Consider the following 24,744-nt stretch of genomic DNA (forward strand, 5'->3'; position numbering starts at 1 on the left):
GCCTGGCAGCTTTTTCTAAGCTCACCAAAATGGAAACCCCTCCTTCCACAGCAAGGCTTCCTGCTCTCCACCTGCCCTTATCTGAAGAATGTCCCTGGGCCTGGAGGACTGACCTTATCTAAAAGCTTCTCCAAACCAGATGCCTGTTCATCTTTAGCTTGACCTTGGCATAGCTTCCCGCTATGAACACTTGTACTAGGAGCTCTGCCGTAGGACCCTACTGCCACAGACTAAGCCTTGTGATAGGAGTACCAATAATGCAAATTAGGGTTTGTCCCCAGGCTCCCCAATCCTATATGTTCCTCATATTCTGCAATAAAATTGAGCTGGTTCGCCAATGAAATTGAGCTGGTTTACCAAAATCTGTCTCCCGGAGGGCTGTCTCTATCTGTGCTCATGGGCCGTGTACAAAGCTTTCTATTGCTCCTTCTACCTCTTTCCCTTCTCACACTGATGGTCAACAGGCCAAGAGGGAAAGAGGACCCCCATAGATGGCGCCTGAAGAGGGACAATGCTTTTCGAAGCTATTTCCAGCTGAACTGAGACAGGCTGCCACAGCTACTTCACCTTGCCAATTCCTCAGCTGATCCTGTTTCCTCAGACTGGAAGCCTCTGAGTCCTTATCCAAATCAATCTCAGCTGAACTATGCTGCTCAAAAGCCTAAAAGCTTAACCAGCCAAAAATGTTCCTAGTTTCTGGTCCTCACGTCTTATATACCTTTTTGCTTTCTGTCATCACTTCTTGGGATTAAAGGCGTGTGTCACCATGCCTGGATGTTTTCAATATGTCCTTGAACTCAGAGATCCAGAGGGATTTCTGCCTCTGAAATGCTAGGATTAAAGGTGTGAGTGCCACCATTTTCTAGCCTCTGTATCTAGTGGCTGTTCTGTGCCCTAACCCGAGATAAGTTTATTAGGGTGCACAATATGTTGGGGAACACAATACCACCAGTTGTCAGAGCCCAGGAAGGCTGAGAGGCTAGTCAAAGGCTGGTTTATCAGAAGCATCTGATGAGATGTTCCAGGTGAAGGGACAGGGAGCATTTATATCAGTTGGACTAGTTCATATTAGCTTTTAGTAAGTCCAGAGCTCAGTGGCTTGTAATTTGTAGGTGTTTCCCAGATGGTGATCATCAGCCAGTTGTAAATCTGTTAAGATACGGGATGGGCAGAAGTTAAAGTTTAGAAGCTTAAGAAAAAAAGAAAAATCTTACATTTGGAACCCTTTTCGTATGATGTGTTGACAGGTGGATGCAAGCCTTATGACTTTGATTCCTTGAAGCTTATATGAATTTTAGTTTACCAAAGGAGATAAAAAGTTTAGATATATTAGCATTACCATTGTATTGAAATCCACATTGTAGAAAAGGCAGTTAATTGGTGTCTGTAGAAGAGCGGGAACAGATCTACATCTTTGGGTTATAACAAAGGGTATCGCCTTGGGTTAAAAAGCATGAACATTTTTTCTTCTGTCCAGAGAGTCAGATAGAGATTGGAGAGAGGTGTCTTTGGTCTGGTGAGAAACACCTTTAAGTCTATACTTAGAGGACAATCAAAGGAAATTAAAATCCTGAGCTTGTGACTGAACAGTAAGTAGTCAGTGTTTTAGAGCTAGCTAGTAGCTTGTCGGAACTCCATTGGTTAATGCTTTATAAATTGTACCCATCCAAGTATCTTAAAAACACTTTTAGAGCCTCACAATCCAGGTCTCGATGTCCTCAGACCTCTATAATTTGCATTTATATACCTTAATAATTTATCAGCAATTATTTTACAAGATGATGACTAACATCTGTTTCCGACTCTACACACGGCCCTACCACAGACTTGGATTAAAATCACAGAAAAGATTTAATAATTTGGGATTGTTAAATTCCTCAGCGTCCCAACATCAGCTTCCCTGAGTTAAAACCAGAGTGCTGGAAGGACAGTACTGTACCTGAGGGCTCTAGAGGAAACCCCTGATGGCCTCTTTCCTCCTCCATGGGTCCAGGTGTTCCAGGTGCCTGGACACACTAACCAATCTCTATTTCTACCTGCATGTCACCTCTCCTCCTGTGGCTATCGAATCTCCCTTTCTGCCTCTTCATGAGGGCATTTGTAAAAGGACTTTGATCTGACCTAGAAAACCATGATCTCTGTACTGCAAAATTCCATAATCAATCATATCTGCAACAATCCCATTTTACAAGGCACTGTTTACAAGTTCTAGCAACTGGGAAGTGGGCCTATGTCTGGAGATCTGCTTCTCAGTACACCATAGCCAGGAACATAATGTGTGAAAAACCGAGACAAAGAAGGAAAATAAGGAGACCTACTGGAAGGGCAGTGTCATGTCTGTGAGGTCAAAAGGAGAAGTGGGCTAAGGCATCAGTGGTGAGTGAAGACTAGAAACTTAGTCACTCATCCAATTTACATTTGCTGAGCGCATCTTTGGACTAACATCAAGTTATGTGCAATCAACAAACAGAAGCTTATTATGTGAAAGATACTCCTGGAATAGAAAATGACTATGAATATTTCCATAAACAGGAAAAAATACAGAAAGTGAGCTATTAAACACAAGAGACTACAGATATCTTGGCTAAGAGACTTCCAAGAGGAGGAAAGAACAAGGAACAAAGGCCCAAGGGCGCACATGGCAAATTCAAGACCTCCTATTGGCTCAGTGTGACTGGAATGAAGGAGGTGACAAGGCAGAGAATAGGCTCCCTTCAGATGCTTACAGAGAAGCAAAGCTATGGGCAGGCTCTTGTAAAGGCAACACCGAGCCATGCCTACAACGGATCCCTCAGAATATAATACTAAAATACTGTGGGATGTAAGGCACAAGCAGAAAGACCAGTTGGAGAGCTGCTGAGATAACCAGGCTGTCAAAGGAAAGACATTTGGACTGGGAAGAAGCAGCATGCATGTCCAGAATCTGCTGTCTTTTTAAAGGTGAATCTGACAGGATTTGATGATGGATGGGATGTGAGAAAAAATGAGAGAATCTATGATAGATAATATAAAGGTTCTCAACATTGGCCTCTGTGGTTTATCACACAGAGCCTCCATTTACCAAGGTGTAGAAGTCACCTTCTAAGAGGGGCAAGTGTGTGAGAACTCAAGAGTTCTCTTATGGATACTTAATGGTATGTAGGTCTCCATTAGACGGGTCAGTAATTCATCAAGTATTTAGATGAGCTGGAAATCCAGGTGAAGAGTGAGGATGGAGACACAGAGCTGACAGTTATCAGAACAGGGTCAGAGTCTAAAGGCATGGAATCAATGCTGTGTGGGCTTTGATGTACATCTGAGTCACCAAGGAATTGTAAACAGTGCAGATTCTTGTTCCTGTCTCTGAACTGGGGCCTCAAATTCGGTGGAACTAAGTTTTCAGAGATATCCATGTTACTGGTCTGACGACCACACTTAAGAGCACAAAGAATCTAACATGAAGGCATGGCTTATCCAGTCTTCGACAGAGCAACACCACATTGCCAGAAATGTCACCTCTAGAAACCTCGCATGGTTTAGTACCTTTACGGCATTGTGCTGGCATACTGATAGCTATGCTAGGCCATGTGTGGCTGCACTAGCATGGAGGCAGGACTCGCCCGAGTCTAGAGAGTGAGTGAAGAAGGAAAAAGAACAGACTCAGTGACTGCATCAAGAATGCAGGAGAATTTGGAAAAGGCACCAGCACTTCAGGCAAAACAGCATTAAAGATGTCTGGTTGTAAACATGAGCACTCAGCAGCACTCAAGACCAGCAGCAGACGCAGGTCTATGGCCAAGGACAGGCCTTTCAAAACACACTGATGAGGAGAAGCAATCGCTGCTGGCTGGGTAAAGAAAGAACTGCTTGATGCCTTGATGTAAGTGGTAGGGTCTAGAGTACTAGGCACAAACAGAGGGTCGGCCCAGTCAAGGACTGTTTGGGTCACTTTTTCTGATGCTGTGATAATCATTTTGACCAAAGGTAACTTGGGGAGCTGTCTTAGTTTCTCTTCTACTGCTGTGACAAAAAGACATGGCCAAGGTCTTTATAAAAAAAAGCATTTAATCTGGGCACTGGTGAAGCACACCTGTAATCCCAGCACTCAGGAGGCAGAGGCAGGCAGATCTCTGTGAGTTCAAGGCTAGCCTGGTCTACAAAGTGAGATCCAGGACAGGCAGGGATACACAGAGAAACGCTGTCTCAGAAAAAGAAAGGAAAGGAAGGAGGAAAGGAAGGAGGGAGGGAAGGAGGAAGGGAAGGAGGGAGGGAGCAAACAAGCAATTTGGCTTATGGTTTCAGAGTCAATGGCAGAGCAAAGGCACACATGGCAACAGGGCGGCTGAGAGTTCTCCATACTTCACAAGTAAGGAAGCAGAAAGGCACACTGGGAGTGGCACTGGTCTTTTGAAACCTCAAAGCTTGCCCCTGACCCTTCCAACAGAACCACACTTCTAAATCCTTCCCAAACAGTTCTACCAACTGGGGACCAAACACTGAAGCACATGGGACCATGGGGTCCATTCTTGGTCAAGCCAGCACAGGAGGGAAGGACTGATTTGGCTTCTACATCCTGACCCGGTCTATCAGTGAGAAGCTAAACCAGGAACCCAATGTCATAAAGTAGACACCATGGAAGAGCACTGCTTACTAGCTGGTTTTTCTAGTCCAAAGTTCCAAAGTCTTCCACGTTCTTCCAAAAAACAGTGTGCTCCAGACTGTCGGCAGTAGGTACCAACTTCAGGATTACTTACTCTTCTGCTACTGTGATAAACACCATGGCCAAAGCAGCTTAAGGGAGAAAGGGTCTATTTTGGTTCACAGTTCCAAAGGGAGAGTCCATGCTGCAGTGGGACCCAAGGCATCAGTCAGAGTAAGAAGCTAAAAGAGCTCATCTTCAATCAGAGGCAGAAAGCAGAGAGAGGCAGCAAGGCAGCAAGGCTGTGAACTCTCAAAGCTGGTCCCCAGAGATGTGCCTCCTCCAGCAGGACTCCACTTCCTAAAGGTTCCTCAACCCTCCCACACAGCACCACCAATCAGGGAGCAAGTGTTCAAATACAGGAGCCTAGGGGGGACATTTCTAATTCAAACTACCATACAGACCCAATTATCTGTGTAGAATACAAAAGAAATAGAATACAAGCCAGTGTGGTGCAGGCTTTGTTAGTGGAAACAGGATTGTCTCTCAATGACATTGCAGTGTCCCATTGGATGGAACAGGAGAGAAACTTCTGATGAGAGATAAAGAATAAAACAAATATCCAAAATTACAAGAAAAATCATAATAGGTTTGGTGGGCAGCAAAAATGGATTTAAAATTAAAAAAAAAAAAAACACTGGCGTGGTACAGAAAATTGTCACTGGAGACTAACATGGAAGAAGAAGCATGCTTGGTGTACTTGGTTTGTTTTTTATTTTGTTTTTTTAACTCTTTGGGGCCCATCACCCAGCTCCCAAATAAATACACAGAGACATATTCTTACTTACAAATGTCTGGTCTTAGCTTGGCTTGTTTCTAGGCAGCTTTTCTAACAAATTATCCCATTTCTCTTTAACTATGTTTTGCCTCTGGGCTTTTTCCCTTTCTTTATTCTATCTTGTCTGTCTTTCTTTCTCCTTCCCTCATATCTTTCTCTCTCTCTCTCTCTCTCTCTCTCTCTCTCTCTCTCTCTCTCTCCTCATGACAGGCTGGCTGGGTGGCCCCTGGTGTCCTCCTCTCCTTCTCCATTTCTGGCTCCTCACTCTTACTCTCCTCTTCTAGATTTCTGCTCCTATTTACTCTCTGTCTAGCAGCCCTTCTATTTCTCTCTCCTGCATTGCTATTGGCCGTTCAGCTCTTTATTAGACCAATAAGGTGTTTAAGGCAGGCACAGTAACACAGCTTCACAGAATTGAACAAATACAACATAAAAGAATGCAAAACATCTTTGCATCATTAAACAAATATTCCACAGCATAAACGAATGTAACACATCTTCAACTAACACTCCACAACAGCCTGGAGCTGAGCAAAGTGAGTGTAGGGAGAGACATGCAGCAAGAGAGTGTGTGATAGCCTATGCAATCTAGGGAGGGAGGTGAGGACATGAGGGTTAGAGAAGAAATGAGTGGACACCTTGGTGCAGTCAAAGAAATGTCAGAGCAGGGTAGTAAGGGTGGGGGCAAAGAAAGGAAACCAAGGTCTTATTATGGGCTATATGAAATTGAGATTATAGGGGAGATCATTACAGAGATGGCAAACTCAGGTCTGAACTTGGGAGTGAGGCTGCAGAAGACTGGAAGACCAGGTATCTTATCATACATTCACTGCCTCCTATGATGTGGTCTCTCCACAGAGCTTGCAAGCAAGCCTACTGATTTCAAAGATTTCTTATCTGGGTATATTTATTCCTAATCAAGCACCTGAGATACCAAGCACTCAAAATATATTTGACTAACAAAATCCTCTCAATGGTTAGGAAGCACAAAATGCACAATAAATACTAATATAGACACTGATTTAATCAACAGAAAACCACACACACACACACACACACACACACACACACACACACACACACACACACACGATCTAGGCCCAATAGTATATGCTTGTAAATTTAGCACTTAAAAGACTGAAAAAGAAGGACGAGTTTGAGTCCACCATGACCTACATAATGATTTCAAGATGAACCTAGACTATGTAGGGAAAAGAAAAAACAAAACAAAACAAAAAGCAACAAACCACCCACAAAGTCAACCCAAAACTTAAAGGATGAACTGCATTCACTAGTATGTAGTACATTTGCCCAGCATGAGTAAGCAGGTAGGTAATTTTAAATGCCACAAAAGGGGAACCAGAACACTCCCACTACTGACACTCTACAGTGCTGTACACACACACTACAGAGGAAGCTTAGTAATGGTCATATCAAGGAAGTCGCAGTGTTAGGAAGATAAAGACAACAGCATTACAAAATCAAAAAGCATTAACAAGGCAGCATTTAGCTTATTAAACATAGAAACATGAAACATAAAGAGGTGGCTGACATCACCAAATACCAGCAGGCCCAGAGAACAGGAAAACAACACAGATGAGCGTCAGATAAAGTATACAGCTATTAAAAGTCAAGCTGCCAAAGGAAGAGTTATAGGTGGGGAATGGAAGCAGAGAGCAGCGAACAGTGTCTTACTAAATGCTCACAGTGCACCTCCCAGCTTTCCCCACAGCATTGGCAATGCTGCTCCTGTGTCTGCTCTATCTAAATGGGTATCAGCTACCACCTGTTGCATCTGTTGGGTTCAACTATTTGACACATGTCACAACTCTTCTATGTCACTGACTACATATCAAACAAGTCGTTACCATCCTATTTTTTGAATTTTGATAAGAAAAAAAAAAGAGGCATGATTTATCAAAGCCTTGCACTTACAACTGCTAAAAACTGTAAAAATTAGCTTCAGTTCCATGACCTAACCCACCTGATTGGATTTTAGGTACAGTTCACGGGCATTTTAACCAAAACTGTAGTAAGAGAAAGTCTGACAAGAAAGCCTTTCTTCAGCAACTTATCTCATCATGTTTCTAACCAGAGCAAACAGGAAGAATCACCCTGAGCACACGACAGTCACAGGGCAAGGGTTTCTCCATTAACATTAAACAATAAACATGACATCAGATGGTTGAAAGATGATTCCTTAGAAGAAGACAACTGGGATTCTCCCTACGCTGCTGCTGCTTCCTGCTCTCTGGGATCTCATGGTGCCTCCTGATAGCTACTTAAGCACAAGTTTAACTTCTGGAACGACCTCATTCTTTTCTCCTCTCCTCTCTCACCAGCCACCCCTCACCAGCACAGACTCCAAAGCAGTGAGCACAGACGCATGACCTCAGCCTCACTGTGGATACTCTATTTCTAAGGCAGGCATTGGTGATGTCTAGTCAACAAGCCTTTACGAAGTGCTGCTGCTGCTATGCTAGGCACTGGGCTGTGAAGAGGGGCCCTCTCATCCCAAAGTGTCAGGTACCATGCAATACCTGGCTCCAGAGGAGTCGTCTACTATGGAGGGGTGTCTGGAAGTCATGGGCTCGGGGGTGAAGAAAGCAGCTTAAGGCACACAGTGATACTGAGAAGCGGAAATACAGAGAACCACTTATTTTTCTAAAACCTATCTCTACAACGTTATTTGCTGGGAGAATGAAGCTTTTCCACAGAACTAACTAACTAGCATTCAGCTTCTTGTTAAATCTTTTTGTTTGAATATGCATCGAATGCTTGGTCTTTTCCCCATAAAATGTCCACTGAACTACAGGTGGATTTTACTGGATACAGCCATTTCATTCCATATATATGGCACACATATGCCACAGTGAACACAAAAAGTGATGCCTCATTAGATTTTTCTCCTTTTAAATCATTTAACTTAAGGAAACTTCATCAAATTGTAAGGAAAAAAATTTGTCCACTTTATGGAGTTGGGTGAAATATTTAGTCACTGAGAATACTAGAAAAATCATTTTCTCAAGAGATCCCACATGGCTGGAAAAATTATTATAAGCCACCACTGGCTCTGTGCCATAGTGGGTGTTGTCCACCATGTTAGTAGATTTCCATTGATCCTGTGTATCTGGAAATGCTCAAGGAGACACAAAGGGAAAACAGGAAATCATGTGAAATCCTATCTAGGCAAATCAAAAAATCCTTTTGCTTTTAAAAAGGGGTGACACAAGTTAGCCACTTCTCAAGAGAAAACAAACTTAAAGTGTTTAACTATTAAAAAACAAAACAAAACTGGGGTTGGGGATTTAGCTCAGTGGTAGAGCGCTTGCCTAGCAAGCGCAAGGCCCTGGGTTCGATCCTCAGCTCAAAAAAAACAAAAAACCCAAAACCAAAAAACTATATTTCAAAAGGCCAGGCAATGGTGGCACACACCTTTAAACCCAGCATTTGGGAGGCAGGAGCAGGTAGATCTCCAAGTTTGAGGCCAGCCTGGTTCTACAGAGCAAGTTCCAGGACAGCCAGGGCTACTCAGAGAAACCATGCCTCAAAATAAACAGATAAATTTTAAAAAAATGAAACAAAAAACCAAAACTAACACAAACAAACAAACAAACAAAAAAGGCTAGTAATGCTGTTCAGAGAGAAAAGTACTTGCTACACATGAATGGGAACTAAGTTTAGATCCTTGGCACCCACATCAAAGCCAGGCATAGCAGCATCTGTCTACAACTCCAGAACTAAGGAAGATCTCAGATACCTGCTGGCCAGACAGCCTGGTTGAAATGTACAGCTCCAAGTTCAGTGAAAGACCCTGCCTCAAAAATTAAGACAAAGCAAATGATCTATTAAGGGGGGGGGAGGTCTGGAACCGAAATAGAGAGTTCTCAAGAGAAGAAAAATAAGAGCTAATATCTCAAAAAATGTTTATTACCCCTAGCAGTTAAGAAAATTCAAATCAAAACAACTTTGAAATTTTATCTTACCCAAGTTGGAATGCCAAAGATCAATGGAACAACCTACAACAAATGATGGAGGGCATGCAGGGGGGAAGGAAACCCTTATTCACTGTTGGTGGGATTACAAACTGGTGCAGCTATTATGGAAATCAGTGTGAAGAATTCTCAAAAAAAAAAAAAACAAAACAAAACTAAAAATAAGCCTACCATATTACCCACTATTCCACTTCTTGACATCTGCCCAGAGGACTCAACACCCTACTCCACAGACACTTGCTTAGTCCTGTTCACTGCTTCTCTATTCACAATAAGTAGAAAAGGGAAACAGCCTAAATTCTATAACCAACAAATGGATAATGAATTGTTTTACATTACACTGTGGAATACTATTCAGATTTAAAGGAAAATGAAATCATGACCTTTTCAGGAAATTGGATGGAAGTAAGAAAGATCACGGTGGACAAATGTTGCACGTTCTCTTACTGGAGGCTCCTAATTCTAAATCTTCAGATGTAAATGCATAGCCTGTAGTAACTACAGAAACCAGGATATTAAAATGAGATTGTTTCCAGGTTGGGGGTTTGGGAACAACAGAGAAGGGAATAGTAGGGTACAAGTGATCTGGTGAGGGAAATAAGAAAGGGGGCTCTTCAGAGAGGAAGAGGGAGGTAAACAGAGTTAAAGAGGATAAAGGAGGAGGGTAAGGGGGAATAGCAGGATACAAGTAATCTGAGAAGGGAAATGGGAAAGGGGGTCTCTTAGAGAAGAAGAAAGGAGGTAAAAATAGATGAAGGAGGGAGGTGGGTAAAATAACAAGGATGCCTGAAAAAGCCAAAGGAACTATGCTATTAACTACCAAAAGAGAAAAAGAAAAGGAAGAAAACCCCTAAATACATATAATGTCTATGTATAAATGTACATATATAACTTTAATGAGCCTATCTCATCTGGACTGAAAGTGCTCTCTCCAAGAGCCAAAGATTATCTAAGGAAACCCAAGACCAGACATGAGAAGCCCTCTGATGGGGTGTTGGTCAGGGCTGTCCAAGAGACTCCCAAACATACAGCCTATTGCTGATGCCCTTGGTTACAACCAGAGGTGGAAACAAAGTCTGCTGTGAAACAGTCTTTTTGTACACTGTGAGTAGCTGGCTGGCCAATAGCTAGGCAGGAAAAGGTTAGGTGGGACTTGCAGACAAAAAGAAAAGTGCGTGAGGAGAAGAGGGTGGAGTTGCCAGAAAGATGCAGGAGAAGCAGATGCCATGCTAAAAAAAGGTACTGCTACCTGGTAGAGTGCAGATAAGAAATAAGGGTTACTTTAAGTAGTTAGATCTAGTTAGTAGTAAGTCTAAGCTATTGCCTGAGCATTTATAATTAACACATCTCTGTGTGGTTATTCCAGAGCTGGCCTGTGTCCCAACGAAAAACTCAGCCCACAAAGGTCCTTATTGCTGAAGACACCATGCACTTCAGAAAGAGGTCCCAGAGACCACTGAGCTAGAACTGACCTAAACATCCCCTCCCTGAGTACTAGCTTTCGTGATACTAGAAAGCACCATGCAAGCTTCCAAAGGAGGGAAGCAACCACAGTCCTACCCAGCTATGATGCCTATGAACCACACCAATGACCAGCAGGGCACAATAACTCTATGGGTGCAATAGTGGTACATATACCTTGGCAGTAACCAACAGCTAATTGGATGTTAGACCCATTCAAAAAGAGGGAGACATGCCTGGTACTGGAAACCTAGGCTAACCATTTAGTGCTCATAAAGTCATGGTTATTGGAGGAAAATAAGAAACACTAATTTACTAAACCAGCATAATCCCTAACAACAGTCTATATATAAACATTAGTCGTTATATCCACAGATAAGTGTAGTCTTCACCCTTTAAAAAGGAAATTTCTCTTTGCAACAGAGACTGCTACAGAAAACAACAACTAATCCAAATGCAGAGTCATGGAGCCTGGTCCTAATTGATATATCTGCAAAACACTCCTAGACTGAAGTCTCAGGGAACACTGAGAAGAGGGGACAGAAAGACTGTAGGAGCCAGAGGACCAGGGAGTTTGCTGAGAGGTTGTGTCTCCTAGTAATATCAAAAGCTACACCCATACAGTGTCACCAACATAACTGCCAAAACGTGAGGAGCTGAACAAGTTGACATCAGTGAACATGCCAAACTGGTTGGAGAAAAGCCTCAACCCTAGACAAAGACTCACAAGCAGTGGGGGAAGCTGGGAGCCAGAGAGGTGGCTCTCCTCAGGAAATAACTCAGCAACCAGTTATCCAGTGCCAAATGGTCAGCCCTGAAAACATATGTACAGGTAGCATTATATGGACTGAATAAGTTATATTTAGGAATATTGGTTTAAAAGGGGATGTGAGCATGATTATGCTACCTGGTTAGAAAACTCCAGGGATGGGAGAATGTCCTAGATTCTTTGGGTGAGCCCAGGGAATCACAGGGGTCCTGGATGGGTAGAATCAGAGACTGCAAATCGGAGACTCTAGCTCTGAAGATACAGGATGGGCCTGGAGCCAAGGAAAGCAGGTGGGGCACTAGAGCAAAGAACCAGATTCTCACCTAGAACCACTAGAAAGAACACAGCTCAGCAGATATCCTGATTTAGGACTTTTAAGTGCTGGAAGCTGAATCAATCTTTACTCTTTAATTTTAAGTTACATGGTATTTTAACATAAGTGAATTAAACAACAACTAAGTCTCCTTGGGAAGGTACAGAACAGCGGGACAAATAAGGGTTAGCCTTTTAAGGGTCAGGTTTCTTCTTTCATAACAGAAGTGAAGGAGGAAGTGTGAAGAAAGACCACTGTGTAGATTCTGTAGTGTGAAAATGAAGTCATCTCTTTGCAAGAGCTGTTATGATCACCATGAATTATGTGGCCAGGTCAGGACTTGAACAGAGAGGTTATCAGACTTCATTTCAACGCAGCTTTCACACTGCTCTGTGAGTTCCTAGACTTGTAGTAGAAGTAGTAGAGAAGCCACAGATGAACTGCTGTGCTTAAACAGATGTAACGGAATTTGTGTTGACTATCCAGGGTTTGGCACTGTCCCCCTTCTCATTCCCTACAGTCAGCAGGGAACAAGCTGTTAGCTCAGACACTAGGACTCAGTCTGTTCAACACAACAACCCATAAAGCAACAGTCGCCACAATCCCATCTGACCAAGGCAGATCTGGGAATGCCAGCAGGGACCACAGCTACTTTTTATCTCCTTCTCTCGGTGGGAACTGTTACAACATAACCAGAAGCAGAGAGACAGGAGCAGCCGTTAAAGGTCTCCAAAGAAGAGAATGGTCAAGGAAATCATTCTCCATGTATAAAACAAGATTGAGCTGGGGCTACAATATTGAAAAGGAGTCCCGAGACAAATTGCTAAGTGAAAAACTTATCCAAAATAATCACATAGGTACTTACATTCAAGATTTTTTTTTCAAGCCCTATTGTAGGAGTCTATGTACTTGGGAATGCTTGAAAGAAGGTCAAGCCATTACTAACCTCTGAAGGAAGGGCTGAGAGATGGCTCAGTTGTCAAGAGCACTTAGTGCTATTCCAGAGCACCCAAGTTTGGTTCCCAGTACCCATGTTAGGCAGCTCACAATTGTCTGTAATCCAGTTCAGTGTCTCCAACACCTCTGCTCTCCAAGAGTACAGCCACATGTGAACAAACACACATGCAGTCATATGTGCCCACATACAATTTACACTGAGAGGGAGTCTATAACAGTGGGGAGGCATGGCAGCAGGAAGTCAGAAGCTGAAACATCACATCTCCAAATCAAACACGAAGCAGAGAGAGTAAACTAGACATGGGGGGAGGCTATGTACTCTCAAAGCCCACCCCCACTGACATGCTTTCTCCAGCAAGACCACACACCTTCTAAAACTTCTTCAACATCCTAAAACAGTGCCACCAACTAGGATCAAATGTTGAAGTATGTATGCCTGCAGGAACATTTCTCATTCAAACCACGGCACTATGATCCCTCTACTGACTTTCTTTTAGGAAGTCCCTCACAGAATACCTACGTTAGCATCACTGGACAGAGCAAAGGGTTGATGTACAGTATCAGCCATCTTCAGTGTTAATTCCACCCCCTCCTACCCTCCTCCATAGTAAGTTCCTCCACTTGTTCAGTCTGTATTCAAATCCTACGTCTTCTTCCCTGCCTAACATGAAGCACTCCTTTCACACATCCTACATTTAACATTCACCATCACCAGTCTTTTGATCATCTCAAATCCGACTGTTAGTCTGTCCTCCTGATTAATTCTCCTATACTTCTACTAACAATGTCTGATTCTGTCATATACAATGAATCCCTTCTGAGTCTACAGCCTTCCAGGATCGTCTCTTCCTGCGCGATCACACCCTGCCTCAGCCTTCCTGGCTTAACCTCATGTTTCATTTCTGCTATCTCTCAGCATACTTCCTCTCTTTCTTTTCCTTCCATAAAATATCATCTCAGTCTCACTGATCTCTAATTACCTTGCTCTCTATTACCCTCCCCTCTCCCATTCATATGTACCTAAAAACTTCTAATGTCAATTTCTAGGATCAAAACTCAGCTAAGTATAATGGTACATGCCTGGCATCCTAGCCCTGGGAGACTGAGGCAGGATCATGAATTCAATCCAGCCTGGCCTACAAAGTGAGACAATACCCCACATATACACACAATCCAAACTGTTTAGCAGCCCCACCTCCTCCACACTGTCCACACTCTCCCAGCTTCATCTCTCATTTGTCCATGTGAGTAACACTAACACCACTCTCAGGCTGGCGGCTCTGGAGTCCACGCTCACAGGGGATATGCTATGCTGGCCTTGTGCAGAGTTTCTGGAGCAAAGTTAAGTACTTACTTCTTTCTGCTCCAGTTACACTCTGGTCCCCTATCTACTTTGCCTCTAGCATACTGAACTCTAAAGGCCTTCTCAAAGACAGAACCCATTGTCTCTTTCTGTTTCCTTAGAGTATGTGACAAGAGCTGGCACCAGAGGTCACTGAAAAAGTAGCAAATAAAATGTGTACAGTTTTGAAGGTACTCCAATTCTAACATATTGCACACTTTCAAAATAGGCCAACTCCATTTTGATTTATTTGAAGCAGCAACTGTCTTTAGATTTAAAAAAAATGTTTTACTTATTTGGAAGGGCACATGCATGTCATAGTATATTGTGTAGCCAGTAAGACAACTTCTAAGGACTGGTTTTTGCTTGACATCAAGTACCTTCACCAGTGAACGACATCTCACCCACTCAGTGTGGAATTTTTGTCACCAATCTTCAGACTCTTCACACACACACACAAACAAACAAAAAAAACAGTAGTTAGGGGAGCCACTCTTACAAAGACTCTTGGGTGGTGGACTCCACACTAACAACAACACAGATGAAATGACTCAGGAGTTACCTGACAGTGCATCATAGAACTCGTCCTCACTAAGGATGCTGACAGGCGGGGACCCTTCAACCAGGGATCGCTCTAGTTCATGATGTTCGGTGGCTAAAGTCTCCAGTGCTTCGGACAATATTTTGTTTTTTTCTTGTTCCTGTTCCAATTTAAAACTCCTCACCTAGAAGAATACAGATACATAGTTCAGAGTGACAGGAAATACAGACTTTCTCAGAGAATATGAAAACTACTTGCTTTGATCTAGTTCAACTGCAATATCTGAAGGCAGTTGAGTTACACACACACACACACACACACACACACGAATGATCAAAACTACTAAGTTAATTTTTTTCTTCCCAAGGGGCCTTTTCTCACAACAGCTTAACTAATGGAAATAGATTGGGAACTACCAAACAGATTTAAATCAAATTATGAGACTATTAGTAAAAGAAAAAGGCATTAGTCAGTTTGGGAATTGCATTTTAAAATAATATATTTCTTCTTCAACATTGATCATGAAATGAAAAAAAACCATTTCAGCAAGCTTTTCAACAATGAAAAGATTTCACATCATCTTACATGTTAAAATGTACACAAAACTGGATGAAGTCTCCTAGTTTATTTTCCTAACAGTTGGAATGTCAAATAAAAGAAACAAGCTGCTGGGTGATAGCTATGAAGATCTGACTACCCATTCTCAACCCCTTGTTTCTACTTCAATTCTACATTTTGCCTTTAATTTAGTAAACTTAAAAACAAAACAAAAAAACAAACAAACAAACAAACAAAAAAAAAACCCCAACAACTACAGGAAAGATACAGCTTGGCCAGCTATTTCAGCATTTGCTGTCAGCACTGTCCTTACATAACAGTTCAAGGGTCTCTAACCTGACTGCACTAAAGCCACCAAGCCTCCCAAAACAGCGCACACTGGGCTTGGTCCTGAGTTTTACCTAATTCTGCATCAGGAACTTCAGAAATCACTGGTAACACTCTGTCCTGTGTTGCACCTCACTCCAGAACCAGAGACCTTGCCTCCAGGGGTGCCATATGTCCTCAGGAAGGCCTTCAGTAGTTCCTGCCTATTACAGGTTTCCACCATTACCTCATAATCTCAGCAGTGTTCAACATAGTGCTCTTAAACTTGTAATTTCAACTTAGCAGCAGAATCTATTTCTCAGATGCAATCCCCAAACATAAAATGCCTATTTTAAAGCTAGTTGTGGTGTGCATGCCTGTAATCCCAGGATTTGGCATGATGGGGCATGAAAATGGAGAATTTGGAGACCCTTTCTCAAGAAACAAATACCTCCACAAAATCAGTGTTTTTGACAGCAGAATCATGCTGCTAGTGCTGTTTGGGATAGGAGCCCGCTTTGACTTTCTCCTCCCTTCCAGCAGACTGCAGAGGTAGGTCCAAACCCAGAGGCCACACCATCAGTTTAAAAGGCGCTGGTGAGGCCATCGCCGCTGCTCCCCAGTTAGTTCTCTTTCAGGTCAGACCTCAGACAGAGCTCTAGACCTGAGCTGGGCACTCTTTCACAAGGTCCCTTTGCAGCACTCTCTGATTTAACCTTTTCCTCCTGACATTTCTCCCATGCTCCTCTCTAAGCCCGGAAGGAGGAGGCATTTCCCTCTGTCCTGACTCCAGGACCCTGGGTGGCCCTGAGGTCTTTATGGCTGCACATCAGGTCTAATGCTCTAATCAGAATTCTGGGAACAACTCAAATCAGTCTGGCTTCAAGGCTCACTTCAATGGACAAACAGGGTTAAATCTTTATCATCTTGGGAACAGATTCAGTCCTCAGGCACTTCAGTGTTTATCATTAGAGCAATGAGATTATAATTATTAGAGCTGTGATAATGAAATAAAAATAGCAATACACATAAATAATCCTAAAGAGAGACAACACACAAAAGTACAAAAACTTTAAAGACACATAATTGTATTTTGTAACAAACTCAAAAACACTTGTAAATATTCTCATAATAGTGTCTTCAGAGAAGGAAATGCTTCCACAGTTGGCTGGAGTGTACCTTTAAATGTAACAGAAGAATAATTCCTTCTGTTTAACAAATGCTTACATTTGAATGCTAAATTTATGTAGATTTCAGCCAAGTGACAAAATTGACCAATGCCCTCAAACATCTAATCCTCTCTAGGAAATCTTATTCAAACCACAGCTGAGCCTGTATTCACCTAAAATAAGCATTACTCCCTTCTCACTTGCTAGTGAAGAGCGTGGGGGGGGGGGAGTGCTACCCTCCTGTGTGAATTTGTTAATCTTTCAGTTGATTTGAAGAGTGCTCTCAGGAGTTTCCAGCCTCTCTGGAACTCCCTCACTGAAAAAGCCTTACTACAAAACTACCTGCCAAAAAACCACCCCTTGATTAAGGGGTGTGCATGACAAAGACATCATAAGAGCAGGGAACTGCCCCAGGAAGCTCTCTCCCTGCAAGGAAGCATCTGTGAGGATGCTAGTGGCAACCTGATACTGCCTAGTGGGGCAGAGGGGATGCCAGCCCTTCTACAACCCAGCAACTCCAAGTTACCTAGCAGGAACCTTGCACTGAAAATCAGTGTAGATTTTTGCCAGTAAAGAGACTGCAGAGTGCAATTTTATACCAGAGTCACCTTCTAAAGTATCTCTGAGTTTTTATTTGCCAGCTAAGACTCCATGCTGTAACAGAAACAGCACCTTCATAAAATTCCACCTTATGACTGACTCTAAGTGTGTATTTGCCATGTTTATGTGTCCTACCAACACATGCATATGGTTGCAAGATTTTTTTAAGCAAACAAACATTCAAGCTATTATAACTATCCTATTATTATTAAAGAAACACAGAACTAGTGGACTCCGACACGTATTTATAATTAGAAAACTTTAAACTATGATTTGTAAACAAAAAAGGTATGTCAAGTGAACATACATACTAAAGTTATTAGGAAAGCAGGACTGTACCCCACCCACCTAACAGGAAGCATACGTGCTACTGTCTATAGCCCTTGAGGACTAACACGATTTTGAAGAGTCTGTCGTGTCAAACCACTTCCATTTTATTCTATGTCCTGATAGAAGATGAACTCTTCAGTGAGTGTTCCCACGTGAACAGACACCAGTAAAGCAATCCAGTTTTAAAAAAGCATGTGCCAGCTGGGCGGTGGTGGCGCATACCATTAATCCCAGCACTCGGGAGGCAGAGCCAGGTGGATCTCTGTGAGTTCGAGGACAGCCTGCTCTACAGAGCGAGTTCCAGGAAAGGCGCAAAGATACACAGAGAAACTCTGTCTTGAAAAACCAAAAAAAAAAAAAAAAAAAAAAATTATAACACTGATCTCTTCTCAGTTAGTACACATACAACTACAAGAAACAATGTATCTGTGACCGAAGTACTCCATCTTACCTGATTTTTCTCTCTGAGAAGAAGCTGTTCTGACACACTGCAGTGGTTATAGGACCAGTAACACTCAAACATTTTCAGGATAGGAGTTTCAGGCCACTCCCTGCTACTACTCTAGGAGGCAGCTGCAAGAAGCTCCATATGATCACTCACAGCTGATGTGCACTCTCCTGTCCACGTCTGACTACACTCTTTGGGTGAAGCAGGACTGCCACAGTTTGACAGCCTCCGACCGCCTGCACGAGAAATGTAATCCCCAAAGCCAAATGCAATGGTATATGAAGTGCCGCCTTTAGGATGTAATTAAGATCAGAGATCTTTTCAGGGTGGAAGGACTTGATGGCATTAGTGACCAGATGAGAGGAGACTCTTAACTGGCAAGGGGACATGTGATACTACTATGTATGAACCAGAAGGAAGGTCTTCCCACACTCTTAACAAATGACAGACAGCATCATATACTTAAAGCTTCCAACTCCAGAACTATGGGCTAAATAAGGACTCTTCATAAATTACCTAGGTGTGGCCCTCAGTTACCACAATGAAAATATAGACTAAGATAAGGATGGAGTGCTCACTTCTAAATCACACTCTCTCCTCTAGGGTCTGGGGATACTATACTTTGATCCCATGTGAGGCATGATGAAATATGGAGGAGATACATGTTGATGATAGTACACAGCATACAGCTGCTTTATTTTATGACTGATTAATCATCTTTGCATACAATAAGTTCTAAGGATATTACTGACTCTAGTGCCTTTTTTTTTTTTTTTTGCTACCTTGTACCACTTTTTCAAATAAAATCAATTTATGGACTTAGAAAGAGACTGTGGGGGAGGTCAAGTAAAATGGAAAAGAAAAAAGACTGGGCACTTGCTGTGGAGGTGCTGAAAAGCACTTCTGTTCTGGAAAGATTTGGAAGGAGGGACTAAACAATCTGCTGACAGACTGTGTGAGGTCAGAGTAAGGAAGCAGGCAACAAGGCCTCACGGTCCGGGGCTAAGAAAGTAAGACAGAGCTGCAAGTACCTGAGACAGGGTAGACTGTGTGAAGACAGGCCGGCTGGAAACTCAGTCTCACACACGGTAAACGTAAGGTGCTAAGAGACAGCCAAGTACAGAAGTAGATAAGCAGACATGAACTCCGGTGCTTAAGGAAGAAGGGGTCGTATCTCATGGGTCCTATTTTAAGCTGTAAGACTAGGTCACTAAGGCAGACAGAGGGACAGAAATGAGAAGAAGCTCAGCCTGGCTTCCTGTAGCCACTACTGAGGCAGGAATGAGCAGAGAGGATTGCTAGAATAGTATTCTTGAGACCTAACCCCTAAGTGGAGCTGCTCTTCACTAAGGGACGAGACCAGTCACCCTCCTACAAGAGAAAAGATGGCATGTGTAGGGACAGGCTTAGACAGGTAGGCACGTGTGGCTTCAAGTTTCTTCTAATTGCTCCTGTCGTCTTCCTGCACATGAAGAACACAGACAAAGGGAACAGAAGCTCAACCAACACTGGTCCCAGCGCACAACACAAAAGAAGCCACCAGTCTGTCAGCATGAAGACGGATGCCTGGAGGTTGAAATAAGATGGTTACAAGAGCTCCACTCACACACACTGGGCAACTCAGCAAGGCTTCGGCACCATCACCCTCCTCAGTTCTGTTCTGACCGAAGGGGACCAAGCCTTCTGCCCTCAGTCCTGCACTGCAGACCTCACCGACCCAGTGCACTGACTGACGTGTTCAAGGAAAGGCCTGCGTCGAGCCTGCTATGCAATCAGTTCTGAGGGTACCCTCAGACATGGATGCCAGGCAGATCTGGGGGACAGTCTTTTATCCAGGACTGAACAGGAAAGCAGGTATTGTGAAACAGTTGCACATTATTTCATAAAAAGTCAAATTTCTTCTTTAACTTAAGAAAAAGACACCTGTCAAATAAACTGGGGTAGGGGTATGGTGGTGAGGTGATAATGAATTTGGAGGGGAAAAAAACCCATTGGGTAGACCCAGAATACTTGAAACCTGTTTTGTTGGAACAATTTAAAAATAACATCTTAAAAATCAAATCAAACGCTGCACACAAGTAAAAAAATGTCAAGGAAGTTTGCTTTCTACCTATCCTTTTAGATATGGATTAATCCCTTAGATAAGGATTAAGATTTGGAAGTAAAGTGGTACTTGATCTCCCAGATCAGCGCCCACAGGATGGCCCAACAATGGATGCTCCTTTAACAGCTCTGGAGTTTAACATAATTTGGTACAAGAATGAGCTCATAAGAACTTGAGCATCAATGAAAACATTGGATTACTGACATCAGAAAGTTTACCTAGTATCATGTCCATGTTATAATCTAACAGTAGCACTTACTGGATTATTTCCCTATAAGCACTATGTATAATGTCAAAATCATTCCAGATTATTGTATAGGTTAAAACCTGAAAAGGTTTCCAATGGATCATTATGTAAACTGTACAACAGAAGGTTAAACCACGTGGATATCCAAAACACTGTAACATGCCTCAATTTAACACAAGAGAAATTCCAAATTCACCTATTTAATAAAGATTCCAGGATTTTTTGCTGTTGTTGGTTTTGTTTGAGTCAAACTGAACTAGGTCTCCCTATGTAGCTGAGAATGACCCTGAACTTCTAATCCTCCTGCCTATATTTCCAAATGCTGGGAATACAGCATGCATAGTCATGCCTGGCTTTGGAATATCTTAAAAACCTCTTTTTCAGAATAGTATCTTCTTAAGTCTCTACTCAGCATTTTCCTGTCCGAAGGAGCTTCTGTTACTGTTAGGTCACTATATGCTCACAACAACTGTAAGAGTGGTGTATGGCTAAATGATTTTTTTAAAAAATAGAGAAAGCCCCTTCAAATCATCAATCTCTTTACCAAATCCAACAAGTTTCCCAGTCCACCATCCACCATGTTGTAAATTAACATACATTCCAAAACAACTGATGAAAACAGAGGATGCAGAGACACTGGTAACAGGGAAGCAGCTGAGTGGGGAGGGAGGGAAGGAAGGGGTAGCAGAGGGCTACCTAAGGATGTTTGAAAGAACCATATTAAAGTCCATTAGTATATAAACTCCTTAAACATATACACACATTTACTTGAAGTTACCTTACACAGAGGATGATACTCTTCCCAAAATAAAAAGTGCAGTGCCAAGTATGGAATGCCTTCCTAAACAATACAGACTACTGTCATTGTTCTTGGTGCCTGCCAGAACTTGATGAGAAGACTATGGCAGAAGGCACCATGTGTTTTGTTAACAGGACATGGAGAACTCAAGCTTGCACTGAGCACGCAGCAGCTTCCTCCCTTCATTCGTAGTCCTGCAGCTGCTATGTAGGCTGCTCTGGGAGAAAGTCATTAGCAGTCTCCCTCACTGTGAACCCTGTGCACTACAGTAATGACCAGTCTGGCAAGAGCTGCCCATGGGTGAAATAATGAGATGAGCATTATAAGGTCAATCAACTGTTTTCTGATTGGATTTAAAGCCTACTCCAAAGGATGAAACCCATACCTGGCACTCTAAATTTAATCAAGAACCATCTAGGGAACTGATAGGCCCCAGGGGTGAAGCTACAATTATCATTTTGCTCACAGGACATACTATCAATATACCTTCCAAATATACGTTTCTATACATAAGGTCTATATACATAGATTAATGCAGCTCTTACTCCTCAGAGAAGCAGTTTGTGTAACGGAGAGCTGTTAATGCAGAGAACTCACTCACTACTGGTCAAAGCACAGAAAGTGTCTACAAAGTGTCAGTCATAATGGGGCATCTATGTCACACCCCTCCAGGTAAGACTCAGACATCATCAAGGAAGAAGAGACAGAAAGATTTGAAGAGCCAGAAGTCTGGGAAGACCTGGGCAGAACAGGACCGCTGAACACACAGACTCACAGCGCCATGGGTGCCTGCATCAGATCAAGCCAGTCCACATGCTAGCATGGAGGGGAAGGAACTCAGGAGTAGTGTCAGTATTGACAACTAATGGTTTCTGGGGAAGGGAGAGTCAGTTTTCTTTAAGGGTATGATCCCAGGTTGGTTAACAATGATTAGTTGATTGTCCTACACCTGTGCAACTATAACTGGCATGAAATGAACTCAGTGGGTTATTTAAAAAAACAAAACAAAACAAAATATATGCAGTCAGGCAGTCAGATAGGACACGGAGTGGGACACAGATCTGGAAAGACTGGGGGAGATATATAATCATAATATATTACATGCATATATAAAATTCTCAAAAAATTAATTTTGAAGTTTTATTTTCAACAGCAGGCAGTGTGGCTTGGGGGAGACCTTGCTCCAAGGAACCAGACAGCAATACAAGAGGGTGAATGACATCCTCCCGCCGGCCTCCAGGAATGGGCATGTGCACATGTGCACAGACATACAATTTTCAAAAAGTAGGCCAAACAAAAACATTTATTTGTCAGGCAGTGGTGGCCCATATTTTTAATCCCAGGGAGGCAGAGGCAGGTGGATTTATGTGAGTTCAAGGCCAGCCTGGTCTACAGAGCAAGTTCCTGGATAGTCAGGGCTACACAGAGAAACCCTGTCTCAAAAAAAAAAAAAAAAAAAAAAAAAAACCTGATAGAAAACCAACAAAGAGTATCAAGCAGTAACATATGCTGCTACCTGTGTGTTTATTAAAATCTTGCTAGTGTATCCTAGGTTCTAATTGCTATATTTTACTGATATATAAAATAACTTTTCTATATACTTCCATCTATGTCTCTTATAATATCCCAGTCAGTAAAAAATTTGAAAATAGGTCCACCTAGGAATTAATATTAGTGCCACTAATGCTCTGTCTGATCAGAAGTGTCACAGGACCTCCAGACAGTCAGAGCACAGGGCATCCTTGGCATCTGCTTCGGAGCCCAATCTGTGAGTGTGCTAAGGACACTCCTCACAGTTTCAAAGCTTTCTACCTAAAAATAATCTGCTTTTATGTAATCACTCTCCATAGATTTGTGCACTGTATATACCTTGAAATAAATTTCTTTTTGAGAAATATTCCACAACGGCAAGTGATCATTTGTAAAGGTGGAGAATTTAACCACAGCTCTATCAAATCTCATGTTCAGTAGTTACTCTGGCTGTAGTTGATAGTTCTGCTAATGCAAAGCACTGGAAAGGTTATTTATAACACAAGGGACACCATAGCAACTCCACCTTTACTTTTTAAGGAACATACTGAGATTACAGATTGCCCATCTGCTTTAAGTGAGGAGTCCACTGTAAATGCACACCCTATGCACTGCACATCCCCACTGCCCCACCCTGAATCCCCAGGCCCTTCCCAGCTACCTTGCTCTTCTCTCCACCCAGCCCAGGCAGCTATCTGGTTCCTATAACTGGAATTGGTTTGCCTGTTCAGAAACTTGAAATAAATGGATGAGGTTTACCCATGTACTCACAAGAACGAGGAGCTCTTTCCTTCTTCCTGTTGAGGACTGCTCCAGGGCACAGGGATATCCTATGACTATATCCACTTTTTGCTGTTACTGTTGTTTGGTTTTGGTTTTGAGACAGGGTTTCTCTGTGTAGCCTTGGCTGTTCTAGAACTGTACAGACTCACATTGATTTGCCTGGGTCTGCTCCCTGATTGCTGGATTACAGGCCTGCACCATGCAGCCTCACAACATCCACTTTGAAAAGCTGAGGGGGAGATGGCTCCCATCCGCATAGCACTTGCCACATAAGCATGAAAAGCTGAAGTCCCTAGACTCACGTGAAAAGCCAGGCATGGTGATGTTCCACCTATAATCCCAGCCCTGCGCAGACAAAGACAAGCAAATTCCTGGAGCTCACTGGGTGGCCAGACTAGCCAAGAGATGACCTTCAGGTTCAGTGTGAGAGAGACCCAGATGCCTCCACCTACACACACACACACACACACACACACACACACACACACACACACAAGCTCAGACATGCATGCACACAGACACCAAGAGAAATGTTCTCTGTTTCTGCTCCAGTCCTTAATGTTTTATTCTGATGTGGCAAATATCTTCCTGGTTCTCCAACAAGGAGAAAAAGATTACATTGGAACCAATTTAGTGGGCTAAACTCCCAAGGAGAATACTCTAAGAGAGTCTAAGCCTCCCGAGGCATGCACACACAGTCAGTTGTATTCTAGCAAAAGAAGTTGTCTAGCAGGTGGTTAAAAGGAAATAGTTATTTACTAAGCAACCCAAAGTAACTTGAAATCTGCGAAAGTCTAAAAACAATTAATATGGCTTTGTACTTTTGTGTAAGCTTTAAAAATAAAAAAGTGACCTTGACTGGTCCTCAAGGGCCCTTTCAAGCACAGTATTATGCAATCTTCAAGGCAGGGGAGTATAGTCCAGTCCTCTGTCCTCTTCACTCAACAAGAATTTGTCAGCCACCCACTCCATGCCAGGCACCCCAGGTTCCAGAGAGTCACCGTGAGTAAGAGAGCAATCCTGCACTTATTCCACT

General features: G+C 42.7%; 1 protein-coding gene across 5 annotated transcripts in view; it reads right to left on the reverse strand.

The window, feature by feature from the left end:
• Positions 1-24,744, reverse strand: part of Osbpl1a (oxysterol binding protein like 1A) — a 187,322-nt gene that overhangs the window by 69,844 nt on the left and 92,734 nt on the right. For all 5 annotated transcript variants that reach the window (XM_036204247.1, XM_036204246.1, XM_036204248.1 and 2 more), the window contains one exon: positions 14,856-15,018. In XM_036204247.1, coding sequence (XP_036060140.1) covers positions 14,856-15,018 — 163 coding nt within the window. The remainder of the gene's footprint in view (positions 1-14,855; positions 15,019-24,744) is intronic.

This window comes from Onychomys torridus, chromosome 13 (assembly GCF_903995425.1).
Source record: "Onychomys torridus chromosome 13, mOncTor1.1, whole genome shotgun sequence".
NCBI lineage: Eukaryota > Metazoa > Chordata > Mammalia > Rodentia > Cricetidae > Onychomys > Onychomys torridus.